This window comes from Parambassis ranga, chromosome 2, assembly GCF_900634625.1.
Source record: "Parambassis ranga chromosome 2, fParRan2.1, whole genome shotgun sequence".
Taxonomy (NCBI): Eukaryota; Metazoa; Chordata; class Actinopteri; family Ambassidae; genus Parambassis; species Parambassis ranga.
Window position 1 is genome coordinate 469,010 of NC_041023.1, and position 15,956 is coordinate 484,965.

The following is a 15,956-nucleotide window of genomic DNA, read 5'->3' on the forward strand; positions in this document are numbered from 1 at the left end:
ATGTGCTCTAAATCTCTTGATCTTAACTTCTCATGATCTTGTGGAAGGAAGTTGTTACAGCATAAACACAGACATGAAGTTTCAGGTTTTATTCTAGCATCTGCAGATTCTTCAAAACGTCAGCTGTACCAAAACTAATCAATGTATTATTTGCACTATATTTCAGATTGAATGAGTTTTATGATATTTTCAGAGTCACTCGTGCAAGTCTGAAGTCACTGTGATGAGAATCAAGCAACTCAAGCCGAGTCAAAAAAGATGAATGACCAGGGGGAGAGGGGGAAGTTTGTCGGGCCGGGGGAGGACAGCATGGGATGCTTTCTCTCTCCCACACATGCTGCTCTCTTTCTTCTCCCGGAGACAAAGTACCCCACCTCCAGTCATGTGACTCCAGGTCCCCAGCTCTGTTTATTATTTATCAACAGGTGACAGCAGGCTGTGTCCTGTTCACTTCATCTTTTCAAATTAAAAGCTCTATAGTTTAACACGCCAATAAAAACTGAAACCAAATCCACCGTTTAAAGAAATGTTTATTTCACTTCAGCTGGAAGCACCAGGTGTCCTTCATCACCTGAGATCCATGCCTCATGTAGGTTAGCTTGGTTTTCTGTCTGCGGAGCAGTTATTTGTGACAAATGATCCCAATAGCAAAGCATCATAGTAACCAATCAGACACGTGTGACACAAACTGTCCAATCTGACAGAAATACCAGAGCGTCGATCCTTTAATGAGTTTTGACAGGATAAACTAAGAGCTCCATGTTTCCTTCTTTGGATGGAGTCAGACACATCAATAAATAAATATTATCCTGACTGTGACTTATTATTTACAATAACAGAGTTACATCAGCAACATGTTAACATCCACCTCAAACACACAGTCCTGGAATACTTCCTGTTTTACCTCACTGACCAGGATCTACTTTATACAGCGGAGGAGCACAGACAGAGGAGCAGAGAGCAGAGCCAGGTGGAGGGATGTGTTACTGCTGCACCGCCTGCAGGAGATGGAGGTGGTGTAGGTACAACACGAGGAGCTGCAACACAGAGATCAGAGGGGTCAGACTCATCTGGAAACAGGCAGGAGCTCCAGAGCTGAGACATGAAGGACATGTTGACCAGCTGCAGTTCACCCTGCAGCCTGTAGGGGCTGTCAGTGGGGAAAAGCTGTAATGGGACAGGAGTTCAGACTGGACCACATGGATGAGAGGACTGATCCACCTTATGCATCAGAGGATCTGCATCCCTGTGAGATGTGTGTGTCTTTATCCTCTGCAGACAATGATGCTCATGTGTGTCCAGAACCCTCTGTGAGACAAGACGCTTCCGTCTCCTGTGGAGACTGGAGTCAAACTTTAGGACTCTCAGTCACGTCTTCTCCTTCATGTCCTACAGGTGTCCACATAGACATACTGTCCATGCTGTAAATGTGCAGTACATTTAAAGAAATGCAGGGGGCAGTGTTACTCACCGTTGACTGTCAGTGTGATGTCCCTCTGGAAGTCATCTGGTATATGGCACTCATATGGTCCACTGTCCTCCATAGTGAGGTCCTTCATGGTGATGGAGAAGTTCCCCTTGTGGTACTCTGCGGGGAAGCTGGACACCCGACCTCTGAACCTCTCATTCTGTGTCTGTGTTTGTTCCACACCACCGATGATGTCAAGGACAAAGAGGTTGTCCTTGTCCCTCCAGAAGACGTTGGATGAAGAGTCACCTTCGGTGTAGACACACGGCAGGACCACCTCCTCGTTGACATGTCCTTCAACATGGAGCTGGCAGACCACTGAGAGACAACAGGAGGTCAGAGACCATCAGTGTGCAGCATGACAGAGGAGCTCTGTGATGAGGTCAATGTTTATGTTGCTATGGTAACACCTGCAGCTCTGTGTGCAGAATAACAGTTTGGTTTGAGTCAGACTGAACATGTGATGCATTCAAGGTCCATGGGAAAGTCCAAGCTGCTCTGATCTGCTGTGATGAAGTGTTTCATTAAAGATCCTGCAGTGTGTGTGAATCCAGTGGTCACATTCAGACTGTCAGTCAGCTGTCATTATTTATACCAGAGCACCCAGAGCACCCAGAGCAGTCAGAGCAGTCGGAGCAGTCAGAGCAGTCGGAGCAGTCAGAGCAGTCGGAGCAGCAGCAGCTCTGTCGTCACTCGTCTGCATGTGTTCACTGTTAGATCAGACTGAAGCAGAGAACAAAGACTCTGTACAGCCGCTCACTCTTAGATCGGCATCATGCAAATCTGTCAGAGTCCAAAGTCTGAACATCATGTGACCACAGCCGAGTCCTGACCGCTCACTTCCTGCTGTCAGAGTCAGGTGTGTGTGTGTCCTTCAGTGTGTGTTTGTGTTGGACTGACCTGAGTTCAGACTGCACAGCAGCAGCAGCCACACCCTGCACACACACAACAACACATTCAGTACTGTGACCTTCTTACAGTGTGCAGTCCACCTCTGAGGACTCGTCATTTGACCCGATCACCCGATCAGGATCAGGTCTGCTCAGCCCCTCTCATCATCACACACCATCACATCTTCTCATATGGTCCATGTTTGGAGCTGCTGTCACATGTTCAGACGAGCCCACACACAACAAGGTGTTTACACAACGTACATGATAAGACTGTTTGTGTTTGTGACACTTCCTGTCCCCACATGAAGACCTGGGACATGTCTCCTGATCTGATACTATCACAGACAGACCTGTCAGGACCAGCAGTCTTTAGAACCCTTACAATCTTCATCTTCATCTTCATCAGTGAGGTGTTCAGCCTCTGAGGCCTCTCATTCTGTCCTAAAGTCACTGAGGACACAAACATAACCCTGAGGAGGAGATCAGGTCTAAAACAAAGGAGTGAATGTCACTCATTGGACAGAAGGAGCTCATTTAAGGGTTAATGAGTAGAGCTGAAGTTAATTATTCACTACTGTTGATCATAAACTGCTCCTTTCAGCTCGTTCTGTGCACGTCCTGATGAAGTGCTTTACAGGAAACAAAGGCTAATGGTTAGCCTTAGTTAGCTTTCCTAGCTAAAGTTAGTGACGCCGCGGGCCGCTTCCAGGAGCCCGGCTCGGGTCGTGGCCTCAAAGTGACACCGACCTGTCCAGGTGCTCCATGGGGTGTCCTCACAGGCTGCGGGTGTCTCTCAGACCTCAAAGTCAGGTTTTATCGAAGCTTCTTCAGCTAATCGTGGAAGCCCCGTCACGGTAGCTCATAGCGGGAAGTGACGTAGCGGAAACGTAGGGGAAAAGGGGCTCGCGCTCGGAGAGAAAATAGTTTTTTAGGATGAAAATAACTTTTTAAATTCAGAAAATGTGTTTTCAAACATCTATAATCTACTCCGGGGGTCTGCGCCATGTTTAGCTAACGTTCCGCCGCTTCAAACTCCAGCTACACCGAGTCCTAACCCTCATGCATTGTTCGCAAACACTACCCTAATGTGTTGTTCGGGGACAAAAACGTCCCCTAACTTTAACGGTTTTAAAAATATATTAGATAAATATATTTTTGAATTTTTTTGCATAGACCTTTTCATTAACTTCAGTTCTAATCAACAGTAGTGAAAAAATCATTTTCCCCCAGGATTTTAACCCTTTAATCACCAATTTTATAAGGGGTGGTGCTGAAAATTGAAAAAAAAACACACAAAATGGCTCATTTTTAATAGAAAAGGTGAATGTGGACTGGATTCTTTTGAACCTTTATTACAGTCTTGGTCATGTCAAACATCAGTAAAAAAATTGACTTTATTGCATTATTAGTTTTTGCACAGCACTGGATTTTCTTTTTTTCTCCCATTTTGTCCCATAGACTTACATTATAAACACACTTTTTTTGACTGCACAGCCATGGCACTACATAATCATGCATTCTTGATTGTTGGTGGTTTACCCTGTTGGTAGGAGGTAAAATTTGTGATTTTTACAGTTAACAACTTAATTACCATATTAACCCTTTACCTGCAGGCCTGTGCTCATGTAGTGTAGTTTCTGGCTTGTATATGGAGTTATAGGGAGTATTTTAGCACATAATTGTGTGTCTACACACTGTGTGTGTATGTTAGAGAGGAAGAGAGCCATTTGCACACTGATCTTGTTGTCTGTGAGTACACACAACCACAGAGTCTTCATAGTAAACAAAAACAAAGAAAGTGTTGCTATGCACGTGTGGCCCTTTGATGTCTACAGGTGCAGACTAAACAAAACAAAAAGGCAAGTGGTCTTACATGTGACCTTGTGGTCATTTGATGGTGAGAAGAGCAGAAAGCAACATGAAGAGAGGATTCACTTGTGCACAATCTCTGGAAATGATTGTGCAGCCTGGCTCTATGAAGGGCCAGGCTGTGAAGCTGTGAAGGCTGCACAAGTAGATCCGTCACTTGTTCACAAGCGAATCCTTCATTCGTTCACAAGTGAATCCTTCACTCATGCACAGGTGAATCCTCTCTTCATGCTGCTTGCTGCTCTTGTCACCATTAAATGACCAGGAGGATGCATGCAAGTCCACTAGTGTTTTTGTTTTGTTTAGTCTGAACCTCTCAGCATCAAAGGGCCCGGCACTTACTTTTAGGGCTGCAACAAATTTACTTTACTTTACTTTACTAAACTACTTTTAATACTAATTTTAGTAGGGGACTAAACTGTAGATTAGATTTGGTTAGTCAATGATTATTTATTATGTTATCAAGTTATCTATCTATGGTGTCTATTTAGTAACATGCACATGTACGTATGGTCGTGTGGAGCGCAACACACCATGGAAAAGGGGCACTTAGACCTCACTTAGACTAATTCAGTGATCTCAACTGAGACACTAACCTAAAAGTAAAGTCACTCTACTGGAGGACGTGTTTTCTGAAAGCTAAAAAAAAAAAAAAAACAGCTATTTTACCCATCCACAACTTCAGACGCCAGAACTCCTGGATGTTTTCATTTTACATGCTTATGCATCGCCGTTGTACGTCTGAATTAGGTACACTTCACTTACTTAGTAACTTTATTTTCCTGACTTTCCTTCCCTGACAGTGTGCAAATGGCTCTCTTCCTCTCTAACATACACACACAGTGTGTAGACACACAATTATGTGCTAAAATACTCCCTATAACTCCATATACTTAAGCCAGAAACTACAGTACATGAGCACAGGCCTGCAGGTAAAGGGTTAACCCTTTACCTGCAGGCCTGTTACAGTTGTTAACTGTAAAAATCACAAATTTTACCTCCTACCAACAGGGTAAACCACCAACAATCAAGAATGCATGATTATTTAGTGCCATGGCTGTGCAGTCAAAAAAAGTGTGTTTATAATGTAAGTCTATGGGACAAAATGGGAGAAAAAAAGAAAATCCAGTGCTGTGCAAAAACTAATAATGCAATAAAGTCAATTTTTTTACTGATGTTTGACATGACCAAGACTATAATAAAGGTTAAAAAGAATCCAGTCCACATTCACCTTTTCTATTAAAAATGAGCCATTTTGTGTTTTTTTTTTCAATTTTCAGCACCACCCCTTATAAAATTGGTGATTAAAGGGTTAAAATCCTGGGGGAAAATGATTTTTTCACTACTGTTGATTAGAACTCAAGTTAATTAAAAGGTCTATGCAAAAAAATTTCAAAAAAATATTTATCTAATATATTTTTAAAACCGTTAAAGTTAGGGGACGTTTTTGTCCCCGAACAACACATTAGGGGGTAAAATTTGCCCACAGTGTACCGTTGACCTATGAAAAATTTTAAAATCATATTAACAAAATTTATGTAAAATTAAGCTTATTGAGGAAAAATGATTCAATTTGTCCACATATTGACAAAGTTATGGCCAAAATAAATAGAAAAATTTCTCTCAGAGGACAAAAATGTCCCGAACAACGCATGAGGGTTAAGAACCTTTAAGAACCAATCAGGATGCTTGTACACATTCTTTATTGATCCCGAGGGGAAAATCACAGGGGACACTTCACACAGTGTTTAACACATGTGTCTTCTGCAGCTTTTATTGAGCCACAGCGCCCCCTGCTGGATGCAAACAGCACTGTGACAGTACAGTCCTCTTTAACACAGGTTCATGTTTTACAGCAGCTGTTACAGAAGAACAGGTCTGTGCTAACAGTGCTAAAGCTAAAGCAGAGCTCTGTCAAGACAGAAACATTGAATAAAGTTTTTATGGAGGAATAAGAACCAACGGGACGTCTCCATCGCTCACTGCAGTGACGGGCCGAGTGAGGACCTCTGTGGGTCGGACTGGATCTGTTGGAACTGACACACACAATGCTGACAGTTAGCCACAGTGACTGCTCTAATGTTAGCATGCTAACCACCTAGCACGATACCTCTTTGACCCACTAGAGGGCCTAGAGTCTGGCCTGGTGCTGCTGGTGTGTAGTACAGAACCCACCCTCCTGTCTAGTTGCAGCTAGCATGCTAACACTGACCCTGCTGCTGCACTGATGCGCCCCCTTCAGGTGTCGGCCATGTTTACCTGCACCGTCTGCAGCGTCTCTGAGTTCTCCCTGATGAAAGCTTGAAGGTCGTCCACCTGGTGGCGCTCTTCTTTCATACACACCAGAGAGACCACGAAACCTGCACACACACACACACACACACGACACAGAGACACACACACACACACAGACACACACACACACACACAGACACACACACACAGTCAGTGTCCCAGCAGACCTCAGTGTGGACCAATGACACACTCACCAATGGCAGCCAGGGCGGCCATGATGGAGGATGAGACGTAGGTGAGGTCCTGCGGCGTCATGCAGGACTGATGCTGCGAGTGGGCGGAGCCTCCTGTAAACATGGAGGCCAGCAGGTGAACAGAGAGCAGCAGACACTCAAAGTGATCAGCTGAGGTCTTACCTGAGGTCTTACCTGAGGTCTTAACTGAGGTCTTGCCTAAAGTCAGGTTGAAGGAGTCCACAAAGTGAAGTCCACTCTGGTTCCTCCTCCCACAGGAGTACAGCCTGCTGTCCTCTGCTGTCAGGTCTTTAACCACAAGTCTGTTTGACTCCATCAAATATTTGGACTCAGAGTCTGGAGAGTAATAAGAAGACGAGTGTGGACCAAGAGTTCTGCCGATGCCTGCTCTGAACCCTCTGTAGACCTCCATGAACCAGTATATATCTGTGATAGTTGGTGTGATGGAGCAGGTGAGGGTGAGGTTTCCTCCCTCCTCCCCTCTGACCTCCGTCACCCTCTGAGCGTCGGCCCGGATCAGAACCAGCAGCAGGATCATCCAGAGGAGATCCATGATGGTGTGAGAGCAGAGCAGCTCTGACAGAGAGCAGAGACACACTTCCTGTTTCAGACGCTGATCGAGAAAAAACCACAACCCACAACCACAGAGCGCGCTCACAGGAACAGGAAGTGAGTCCACTCAGCACCAGCGAGGGTGAGAGCAGCACGCTGCCAAAGTCCAGACAGAAATCACATAATATAATTAATCAAAAGAAACAGAATTCTATCATTCTGAGGTCATAAAGTCACAAATCTCTACATGTGCTCTAAATCTCTTGATCTTAACTTCTCATGATCTTGTGGAAGGAAGTTGTTACAGCATAAACACAGACATGAAGTTTCAGGTTTTATTCTAGCATCTGCAGATTCTTCAAAACGTCAGCTGTACCAAAACTAATCAATGTATTATTTGCACTATATTTCAGATTGAATGAGTTTTATGATATTTTCAGAGTCACTCGTGCAAGTCTGAAGTCACTGTGATGAGAATCAAGCAACTCAAGCCGAGTCAAAAAAGATGAATGACCAGGGGGAGAGGGGGAAGTTTGTCGGGCCGGGGGAGGACAGCATGGGATGCTTTCTCTCTCCCACACATGCTGCTCTCTTTCTTCTCCCGGAGACAAAGTACCCCACCTCCAGTCATGTGACTCCAGGTCCCCAGCTCTGTTTATTATTTATCAACAGGTGACAGCAGGCTGTGTCCTGTTCACTTCATCTTTTCAAATTAAAAGCTCTATAGTTTAACACGCCAATAAAAACTGAAACCAAATCCACCGTTTAAAGAAATGTTTATTTCACTTCAGCTGGAAGCACCAGGTGTCCTTCATCACCTGAGATCCATGCCTCATGTAGGTTAGCTTGGTTTTCTGTCTGCGGAGCAGTTATTTGTGACAAATGATCCCTATAGCAAAGCATCATAGTAACCAATCAGACACGTGTGACACAAACTGTCCAATCTGACAGAAACACCAGAGCGTCGATCCTTTAATGAGTTTTGACAGGATAAACTAAGAGCTCCATGTTTCCTTCTTTGGATGGAGTCAGACACATCAATAAATAAACATTATCCTGACTGTGACTTATTATTTACAATAACAGAGTTACATCAGCAACATGTTAACATCCACCTCAAACACACAGTCCTGGCCCAACAGCGCCCCCTGTGGGTGTCAGGATGTCTTGTCGATTACGTTGTACAGAGCAGAACTAATGAATGCAGAGTTTAAATGCTGTAAAGGTCTAATTCCAGACTTCCTGTTTACATCCTGGAGTAAATATAGAACATGTACTGTTCTTCATATGTGCATCATCTCTGCTGACACGTGCTGAAATTAAACCTTTATTGTGAAAATGTAGGTTTTAAAGCTGCCTGGAATACTTCCTGTTTTACCTCACTGACCAGGATCTACTTTATACAGCGGAGGAGCACAGACAGAGGAGCAGAGAGCAGAGCCAGGTGGAGGGATGTGTTACTGCTGCACCGCCTGCAGGAGATGGAGGTGGTGTAGGTACAACACGAGGAGCTGCAACACAGAGATCAGAGGGGTCAGACTCATCTGGAAACAGGCAGGAGCTCCAGAGCTGAGACATGAAGGACATGTTGACCAGCTGCAGTTCACCCTGCAGCCTGTAGGGGCTGTCAGTGGGGAAAAGCTGTAATGGGACAGGAGTTCAGACTGGACCACATGGATGAGAGGACTGATCCACCGTATGCATCAGAGGATCTGCATCCCTGTGAGATGTGTGTGTCTTTATCCTCTGCAGACAATGATGCTCATGTGTGTCCAGAACCCTCTGTGAGACAAGACGCTTCCGTCTCCTGTGGAGACTGGAGTCAAACTTTAGGACTCTCAGTCACGTCTTCTCCTTCATGTCCTACAGGTGTCCACATAGACATACTGTCCATGCTGTAAATGTGCAGTACATTTAAAGAAATGCAGGGGGCAGTGTTACTCACCATTGACTGTCAGTGTGATGTCCCTCTGGAAGTCATCTGGTATATGGCACTCATATGGTCCACTGTCCTCCATAGTGAGGTCCTTCATGGTGATGGAGAAGTTCCCCTTGTGGTACTCTGCGGGGAAGCTGGACACCCGACCTCTGAACCTCTCATTCTGTGTCTGTGTTTGTTCCACACCACCGATGATGTCAAGGACAAAGAGGTTGTCCTTGTCCCTCCAGAAGACGTTGGATGAAGAGTCACCTTCGGTGTAGACACACGGCAGGACCACCTCCTCATTGACATGTCCTTCAACTTGGAGCTGGCAGATTACTGAGAGACAACAGGAAGTCAGAGACCATCAGTGTGCAGCATGACAGAGGAGCTCTGTGATGATGTCAATGTTTATGTTGCTATGGTAACACCTGCAGCTCTGTGTGCAGAATAACAGTTTGGTTTGAGTCAGACTGAACATGTGATGCATTCAAGGTCCATGGGAAAGTCCAAGCTGCTCTGATCTGCTGTGAAGTGTTTCATTAAAGATCCTGCAGTGTGTGTGAATCCAGTGGTCACATTCAGACTGTCAGTCAGCTGTCATTATTTATACCAGAGCACCCAGAGCACCCAGAGCACCCAGAGCAGTCAGAGCAGTCAGAGCAGTCGGAGCAGTTGGAGCAGTTGGAGCTAGGGGTGGGCGATACTGAAGATTTCAGTATCGATCCGATACCAAGTAAATCCAGGGCCAGTATCGCCGATACCAATACCGATACCGATACTTTTACTTTGAAATTTCATGATCATAAATAATTATATTTTTTGCCTTCTTTTTTGCCTTTAAATAGATTATCGTGATTAGCAGAATAATAATACACAAGAAACATTTGTTAAGTAAATCAAGCTGCAAACAAAAGTGCAGAACTGTATAAGTTTGAAATTTTAACTTCACAATCATGTCAGCGATGCTCCTTGTGACAGCCATGGCTCTTTGTGAATCATGCAGGTGAAACAGCACGACTAAGATACTTTTATAAAAGTCTAACACCTACCTGCATGGAGCCTAAATATGAAGAATAAAGATCCTTCAACAGTTATCACCAAAGCATAATTCTATTAATCATACTGAAATACATATCATTATATAAACTTATATAATTACATTATTAGATGTATTTTGGAATTTGAGAAAAACGAGATTTATTTCAGCTGGTGATATGATGACTGTTCAGTCATTCTGCTAAAATTACATGTCTTATCACTGCACTCAGAACGACACCTTTAATTCATGCTGCAGATTACTCAATCTAACCTCTCCTGGATATTCATGAGTGTTGTGCAGTAAAGCCTTTGTCAGTGACCACTGTCTCTGGTTCATGTTTGGGGATCTGCCTCTTCCTCCTCCCTCTGTTTATTCTGCAGCTCGAGGTCTTTGCTGCTGCTTTATGTTAGTGTAAATGAGTTGTGTTTCCACAGCGGCAGGTCGCTTTCCTGCACACCTCACAAGTAGCAGTTTCTTCTTCTCGTCTGTCGCTGTGAAATAACTCCAAACAGCGCTCCTCTTCCTCTCTGCCATCTCCATGATGCTAGCTGCACTTTACAGCCAATCAGGAGCTCCGTCTGCTCCAGCAGAGTGGAGAAGGAGGGGGAGGGGTGGAGTGTGCCTGCGCACTGAGCAGAGTGAGAGAGCAGCGCTGTCTGCACCGCGAGTAAATACGAGTAAAGCTGCTGAAGGTATAGAAGAGAAACTTCCAGAGAAATATCGATCTCATCAGGCTAGTATTGAGTAATTACTGATCCCAACTTTGGTATCGATACTATCGATATTTAGATCGATTCGCCCACCCCTAGTCAGAGCACCCAGAGCACCCAGAGCAGTCGGAGCAGCAGCAGCTCTGTCGTCACTCGTCTGCATGTGTTCACTGTTAGATCAGACTGAAGCAGAGAACAAAGACTCTGTACAGCCGCTCACTCTTAGATCGGCATCATGCAAATCTGTCAGAGTCCAAAGTCTGAACATCATGTGACCACAGCCGAGTCCTGACCGCTCACTTCCTGCTGTCAGAGTCAGGTGTGTGTGTGTCCTTCAGTGTGTGTTTGTGTTGGACTGACCTGAGTTCAGACTGCACAGCAGCAGCAGCCACACCCTGCACACACACAACAACACATTCAGTACTGTGACCTTCTTACAGTGTGCAGTCCACCTCTGAGGACTCGTCATTTGACCCGATCACCCGATCAGGATCAGGTCTGCTCAGCCCCTCTCATCATCACACACCATCACATCTTCTCATATGGTCCATGTTTGGAGCTGCTGTCACATGTTCAGACGAGCCCACACACAACAAGGTGTTTACACAACTTACATGTTTGTGCCACTTCCTGTCCCCACATGAAGACCTGGGACATGTCTCCTGATCTGATACTATCACAGACAGACCTGTCAGGACCAGCAGTCTTTAGAACCCTTACAATCTTCATCTTCATCTTCATCAGTGAGGTGTTCAGCCTCTGAGGCCTCTCATTCTGTCCTAAAGTCACTGAGGACACAAACATAACCCTGAGGAGGAGATCAGGTCTAAAACAAAGGAGTGAATGTCACTCATTGGACAGAAGGAGCTCATTAAAGGGTTAATGAGTAGAGCTGAAGTTAATTATTCACTACTGTTGATCATAAACTGCTCCTTTCAGCTCGTTCTGTGCACGTCCTGATGAAGTCAGGCTAACAAAGGCTAACGGTTAGCCTTAGTTAGCTGTCCTAGCTAAAGTTAGTGACGCCGCGGGCCGCTTCCAGGAGCCCGGCTCGGGTCGTGGCCTCAAAGTGACACCGACCTGTCCAGGTGCTCCATGGGGTGTCCTCACAGGCTGCGGGTGTCTCTCAGTCCTCAAAGTCAGGTTTTATCGAAGCTTCTTCAGCTAATCGTGGAAGCCCCGTCACTGTAGCTCATAGCAGGAAGTGACGTAGCGGAAACGTAGGGGAAAAAGGGGCTCGCGCTCGGAGAGAAAATAGTTTTTTAGGATGAAAATAACTTTTTAAATTCAGAAAATGTGTTTTCAAACATCTATAATCTACTCCGGGGGTCTGCGCCATGTTTAGCTAACGTTCCGCCGCTTCAAACTCCAGCTACACCGAGTCCAGCCAGGGCTCAGGGGGACCGCTGGAGGGTCCACTGCGGTCCTCAGGTCACCTCCTGTCAGCTGCCCACTGCGCATGTGTGAAGAACAATAACACTCCCTCCTCCTCCTCCTCCTCCCCCCTCCCCCCTCTCTCCTCCTCCTCCCCCCTCCATGAGACCATGGGAGGGACTCTACTTCTCATGATGCATTGTGGGATACACTGAGGGCCTGTATGGGGTCTATCATTTCTCTGTGAGAACTCAGACAGCTCTACAACATGGAGGAGGCTCTGTACAGACTCTATAGGAGCATATGTAGTGATCAGAGACTTCAGACTCAGCCATGGTGAGGCGTGAGTTAGAGACACAGGAGGTAAACAAAGAAGGAGCAGACCTGTAGAGTCCATCAGCAGCTGATCAGCCCGAGGTCCGGGTTCAGCCCGAGGTCCAGGTTCAGCCCGAGGTCCGGGTTCAGCCCGAGGTCCGGGTTCAGCCCAAGGTCCAGGATCAGCCCGAGGTCCGGGTTCGGCCCGAGGTCCGGGTTCAGCCCGAGGTCCGGGATCAGCCCGAGGTCCGGGTTCAGCCCGAGGTCCGGGTTCAGCCCCCTTCAGTCTCTCGTGGATCACAGACAGCAGCTGGACCTATCAGACAGAGCAGCAACACATCATCACTCCTGTAGTGAAGACACCATCGTCCACACACACAGCTGAGAGGTCAGACACTGTATTAACCCTTTGTGTGGACCATGTGAGTTTAGAAGCTGCCAGCACCTTTGTTAACCCTGACTGATGGACGCGGCAGGAAGGACGTCCTGTAGTGGCGAGCAGCAAGAAGCGCTCTGTCTCTACATCCCTGTTTACTCACGGAGGATCACTGAGGATCACTGAGGCTTCTTCTACCTACACACACTGAGAGGGACTCTCTCACACACACAGACACACACAGACAGAGAGAGAGACACACACACACAGGCTTCATTAAACACACAAAGCTGCAACTTCAACAAACAAACTCAGCAAAACAAAAGAAGTGAAAGTGAGGAAGAGGAAGCAGGACGAGATGAAGCAGCTCTGTGTGCAGACACACACACACACACACACACACACACACACACACACACACAGACACACACACAGACACATACACACAGACAGACACACACACAGACACACACACACACACACACACACAGTGGACCAAAGGTCTCTGTGACAGTTTGACTGCAGCACACACACACTCAGGGGACAGAGACAGTCCAAGGGTCCAGACTGAACCATGTATCATTCACTACCCGCTGCGTCCTGCAGGGTCACGGGAGGCTGGAGCCAGAACTCCGGCTGAGAGGCGGGTCAGACCGGACCACAGAAAGTCACATACCTCAGTGCGACTCATCAGCGGCTCTCCGGTGTCTCCTGTTGTCCTCCTCCGGTCCTCATGTTGTCCCTGTTCCTCACAGCGGAGTCTGGCGCAGCCGCCGCCCGGGACATGGCGCGAGCCTCCAGGTCCTCCTCCTCCTCATGCACGTGCCCACGCAGGTGTTTTTATTTTGAACGGAACTTGGAGCGTCAGAGCGCGTCACACGCAGCGCGTGCGTCCAAACCCAGGCTGCAGCAGGTGACCCGCCTGAGGAGCAGCACCCAGCGGGGGCTCGGACCTCGCAGCTCAGTCTGTCCTTCAGTCCCTGCGAGGCACTGTGGACGTCCACGCGTGACGCGGAACAGAGTTCACAGACCCGCCGACGGGAGGCCACGCCCTCACTTTAAGAACCAATCAGGATGCTTGTACACATTCTTTATTGATCCCGAGGGGAAAATCACAGGGGACACTTCACACAGTGTTTAACACATGTGTCTTCTGCAGCTTTTATTGAGCCACAGCGCCCCCTGCTGGATGCAAACAGCACTGTGACAGTACAGTCCTCTTTAACACAGGTTCATGTTTTACAGCAGCTGTTACAGAAGAACAGGTCTGTGCTAACAGTGCTAAAGCTAAAGCAGAGCTCTGTCAAGACAGAAACATTGAATAAAGTTTTTATGGAGGAATAAGAACCAACGGGACGTCTCCATCGCTCACTGCAGTGACGGGCCGAGTGAGGACCTCTGTGGGTCGGACTGGATCTGTTGGAACTGACACACACAATGCTGACAGTTAGCCACAGTGACAGCTCTAATGTTAGCATGCTAACAGGCTAGCACGATACCTCTTTGACCCACTAGAGGGCCTAGAGTCTGGCCTGGTGCTGCTGGTGTGTAGTACAGAACCCACCCTCCTGTCTGGTTGCAGCTAGCATGCTAACACTGACCCTGCTGCTGCACTGATGCGCCCCCTTCAGGTGTCGGCCATGTTTACCTGCACCGTCTGCAGCGTCTCTGAGTTCTCCCTGATGAAAGCTTGAAGGTCGTCCACCTGGTGGCGCTCTTCTTTCATACACACCAGAGAGACCACGAAACCTGCACACACACACACACAGACACACACACACACATGCACACACACACAGACACACACACACACATGCACACACACACACACACACACACACACACAGACACACACACACACACACACAGTCAGTGTCCCAGCAGACCTCAGTGTGGACCAATGACACACTCACCAATGGCAGCCAGGGCGGCCATGATGGAGGATGAGACGTAGGTGAGGTCCTGCGGCGTCATGCAGGAGGGATGCTGCGAGTGGGCGGAGCCTCCTGTAAACATGGAGGTCAGCAGGTGAACAGAGAGCAGCAGACACTCAAAGTGATCAGCTGAGGTCTTACCTGAGGTCTTACCTGAGGTCTTGCCTAAAGTCAGGTTGAAGGAGTCCACAAAGTGAAGTCCACTCTGGTTCCTCCTCCCACAGGAGTACAGCCTGCTGTCCTCTGCTGTCAGGTCTTTAACCACAAGTCTGTTTGACTCCATCAAATATTTCGACTCAAAGTCTGGAGAGTAATAAGAAGACGAGTGTGGACCATAAGTTCTGCCGATGCCTGCTCTGAACCCTCTGTAGACCTCCATGAACCAGTGGATGTCTGCATTAGTTGGTGAGGAGCAGGTGAGGGTGAGGTTTCCTCCCTCCTCCCCTCTGACCTCCGTCACCCTCTGAGCGTCGGCCCGGATCAGAACCAGCAGCAGGATCATCCAGAGGAGATCCATGATGGTGTGAGAGCAGAGCAGCTCTGACAGAGAGCAGAGACACACTTCCTGTTTCAGACGCTGATCGAGAAAAAACCACAACCCACAACCACAGAGCGCGCTCACAGGAACAGGAAGTGAGTCCACTCAGCACCAACGAGGGTGAGAGCAGCACGCTGCCAAAGTCCAGACAGAAATCACATAATATAATTAATCAAAAGAAACAGAATTCTATCATTCTGAGGTCATAAAGTCACAAATCTCTACATGTGCTCTAAATCTCTGATCTTAACTTCTCATGATCTTGTGGAAGGAAGTTGTTACAGCATAAACACAGACATGAAGTTTCAGGTTTTATTCTAGCATCTGCAGATTCTTCAAACGTCAGCTGTACCAAAACTAATCAATGTATTATTGCACTATATTTCAGATTGAATGAGTTTTATGATATTTTCAGAGTCACTCGTGCAAGTCTGAAGTCACTGTGATGAGAATCAAGCAACTCAAGCCGAGTCAA

The 15,956-nt window shown here is 46.9% G+C and overlaps 3 protein-coding genes across 8 annotated transcripts; all 3 read right to left on the minus strand.

The window, feature by feature from the left end:
* Positions 1-755: 755 nt before the first annotated feature.
* LOC114432053 (V-set domain-containing T-cell activation inhibitor 1-like) lies at positions 756-15,529 on the minus strand. 4 transcript variants are annotated; one of them, XR_003670215.1, is made up of 8 exons: positions 15,097-15,529; positions 14,923-15,015; positions 14,658-14,758; positions 13,686-14,434; positions 13,079-13,228; positions 12,703-12,949; positions 11,305-11,339; positions 9,411-9,531 (listed from the first exon to the last, which is right to left on the minus strand). XR_003670215.1 is itself a non-coding variant. In XM_028399829.1 (4 exons), exons 1-4 carry the CDS (start codon positions 13,698-13,700, stop codon positions 8,670-8,672), a joined length of 690 nt encoding a protein of 229 aa, XP_028255630.1. In that variant the 5' UTR covers positions 13,701-14,018; the 3' UTR covers positions 8,031-8,669. The 4 variants fall into 4 exon arrangements, 2 of the variants coding, with proteins under 2 accessions (XP_028255630.1, XP_028255632.1); XR_003670214.1 differs by lacking the exons at positions 11,305-11,339; positions 13,079-13,228; positions 14,658-14,758; positions 14,923-15,015; positions 15,097-15,529 and adding exons at positions 756-868; positions 8,387-8,782 and having other exon boundaries at positions 9,217-9,531; positions 13,686-14,018; XM_028399829.1 differs by lacking the exons at positions 11,305-11,339; positions 13,079-13,228; positions 14,658-14,758; positions 14,923-15,015; positions 15,097-15,529 and adding an exon at positions 8,031-8,782 and having other exon boundaries at positions 9,217-9,531; positions 13,686-14,018.
* Positions 887-3,334, minus strand: LOC114432067 (V-set domain-containing T-cell activation inhibitor 1-like). 2 transcript variants are annotated; one of them, XM_028399851.1, is made up of 4 exons: positions 3,109-3,334; positions 2,374-2,403; positions 1,472-1,791; positions 887-1,037 (listed from the first exon to the last, which is right to left on the minus strand). In XM_028399851.1, the coding sequence occupies exons 1-4, from the start codon at positions 3,123-3,125 to the stop codon at positions 925-927; spliced, it is 480 nt and encodes a 159-aa protein (XP_028255652.1). In that variant the 5' UTR covers positions 3,126-3,334; the 3' UTR covers positions 887-924. The 2 variants fall into 2 exon arrangements, with proteins under 2 accessions (XP_028255652.1, XP_028255651.1); XM_028399850.1 differs by having other exon boundaries at positions 1,472-1,786; positions 2,369-2,403; positions 3,109-3,333.
* On the minus strand, positions 5,955-7,368 carry LOC114432054 (uncharacterized). Of its 2 annotated transcripts, none has more exons than XM_028399833.1 (4): positions 6,918-7,368; positions 6,720-6,812; positions 6,490-6,590; positions 5,955-6,266 (listed from the first exon to the last, which is right to left on the minus strand). In XM_028399833.1, exons 1-4 carry the CDS (start codon positions 7,270-7,272, stop codon positions 6,210-6,212), a joined length of 606 nt encoding a protein of 201 aa, XP_028255634.1. In that variant the 5' UTR covers positions 7,273-7,368; the 3' UTR covers positions 5,955-6,209. The 2 variants fall into 2 exon arrangements, with proteins under 2 accessions (XP_028255634.1, XP_028255633.1); XM_028399832.1 differs by having other exon boundaries at positions 6,894-7,368.
* Positions 15,530-15,956: the final 427 nt, after the last annotated feature.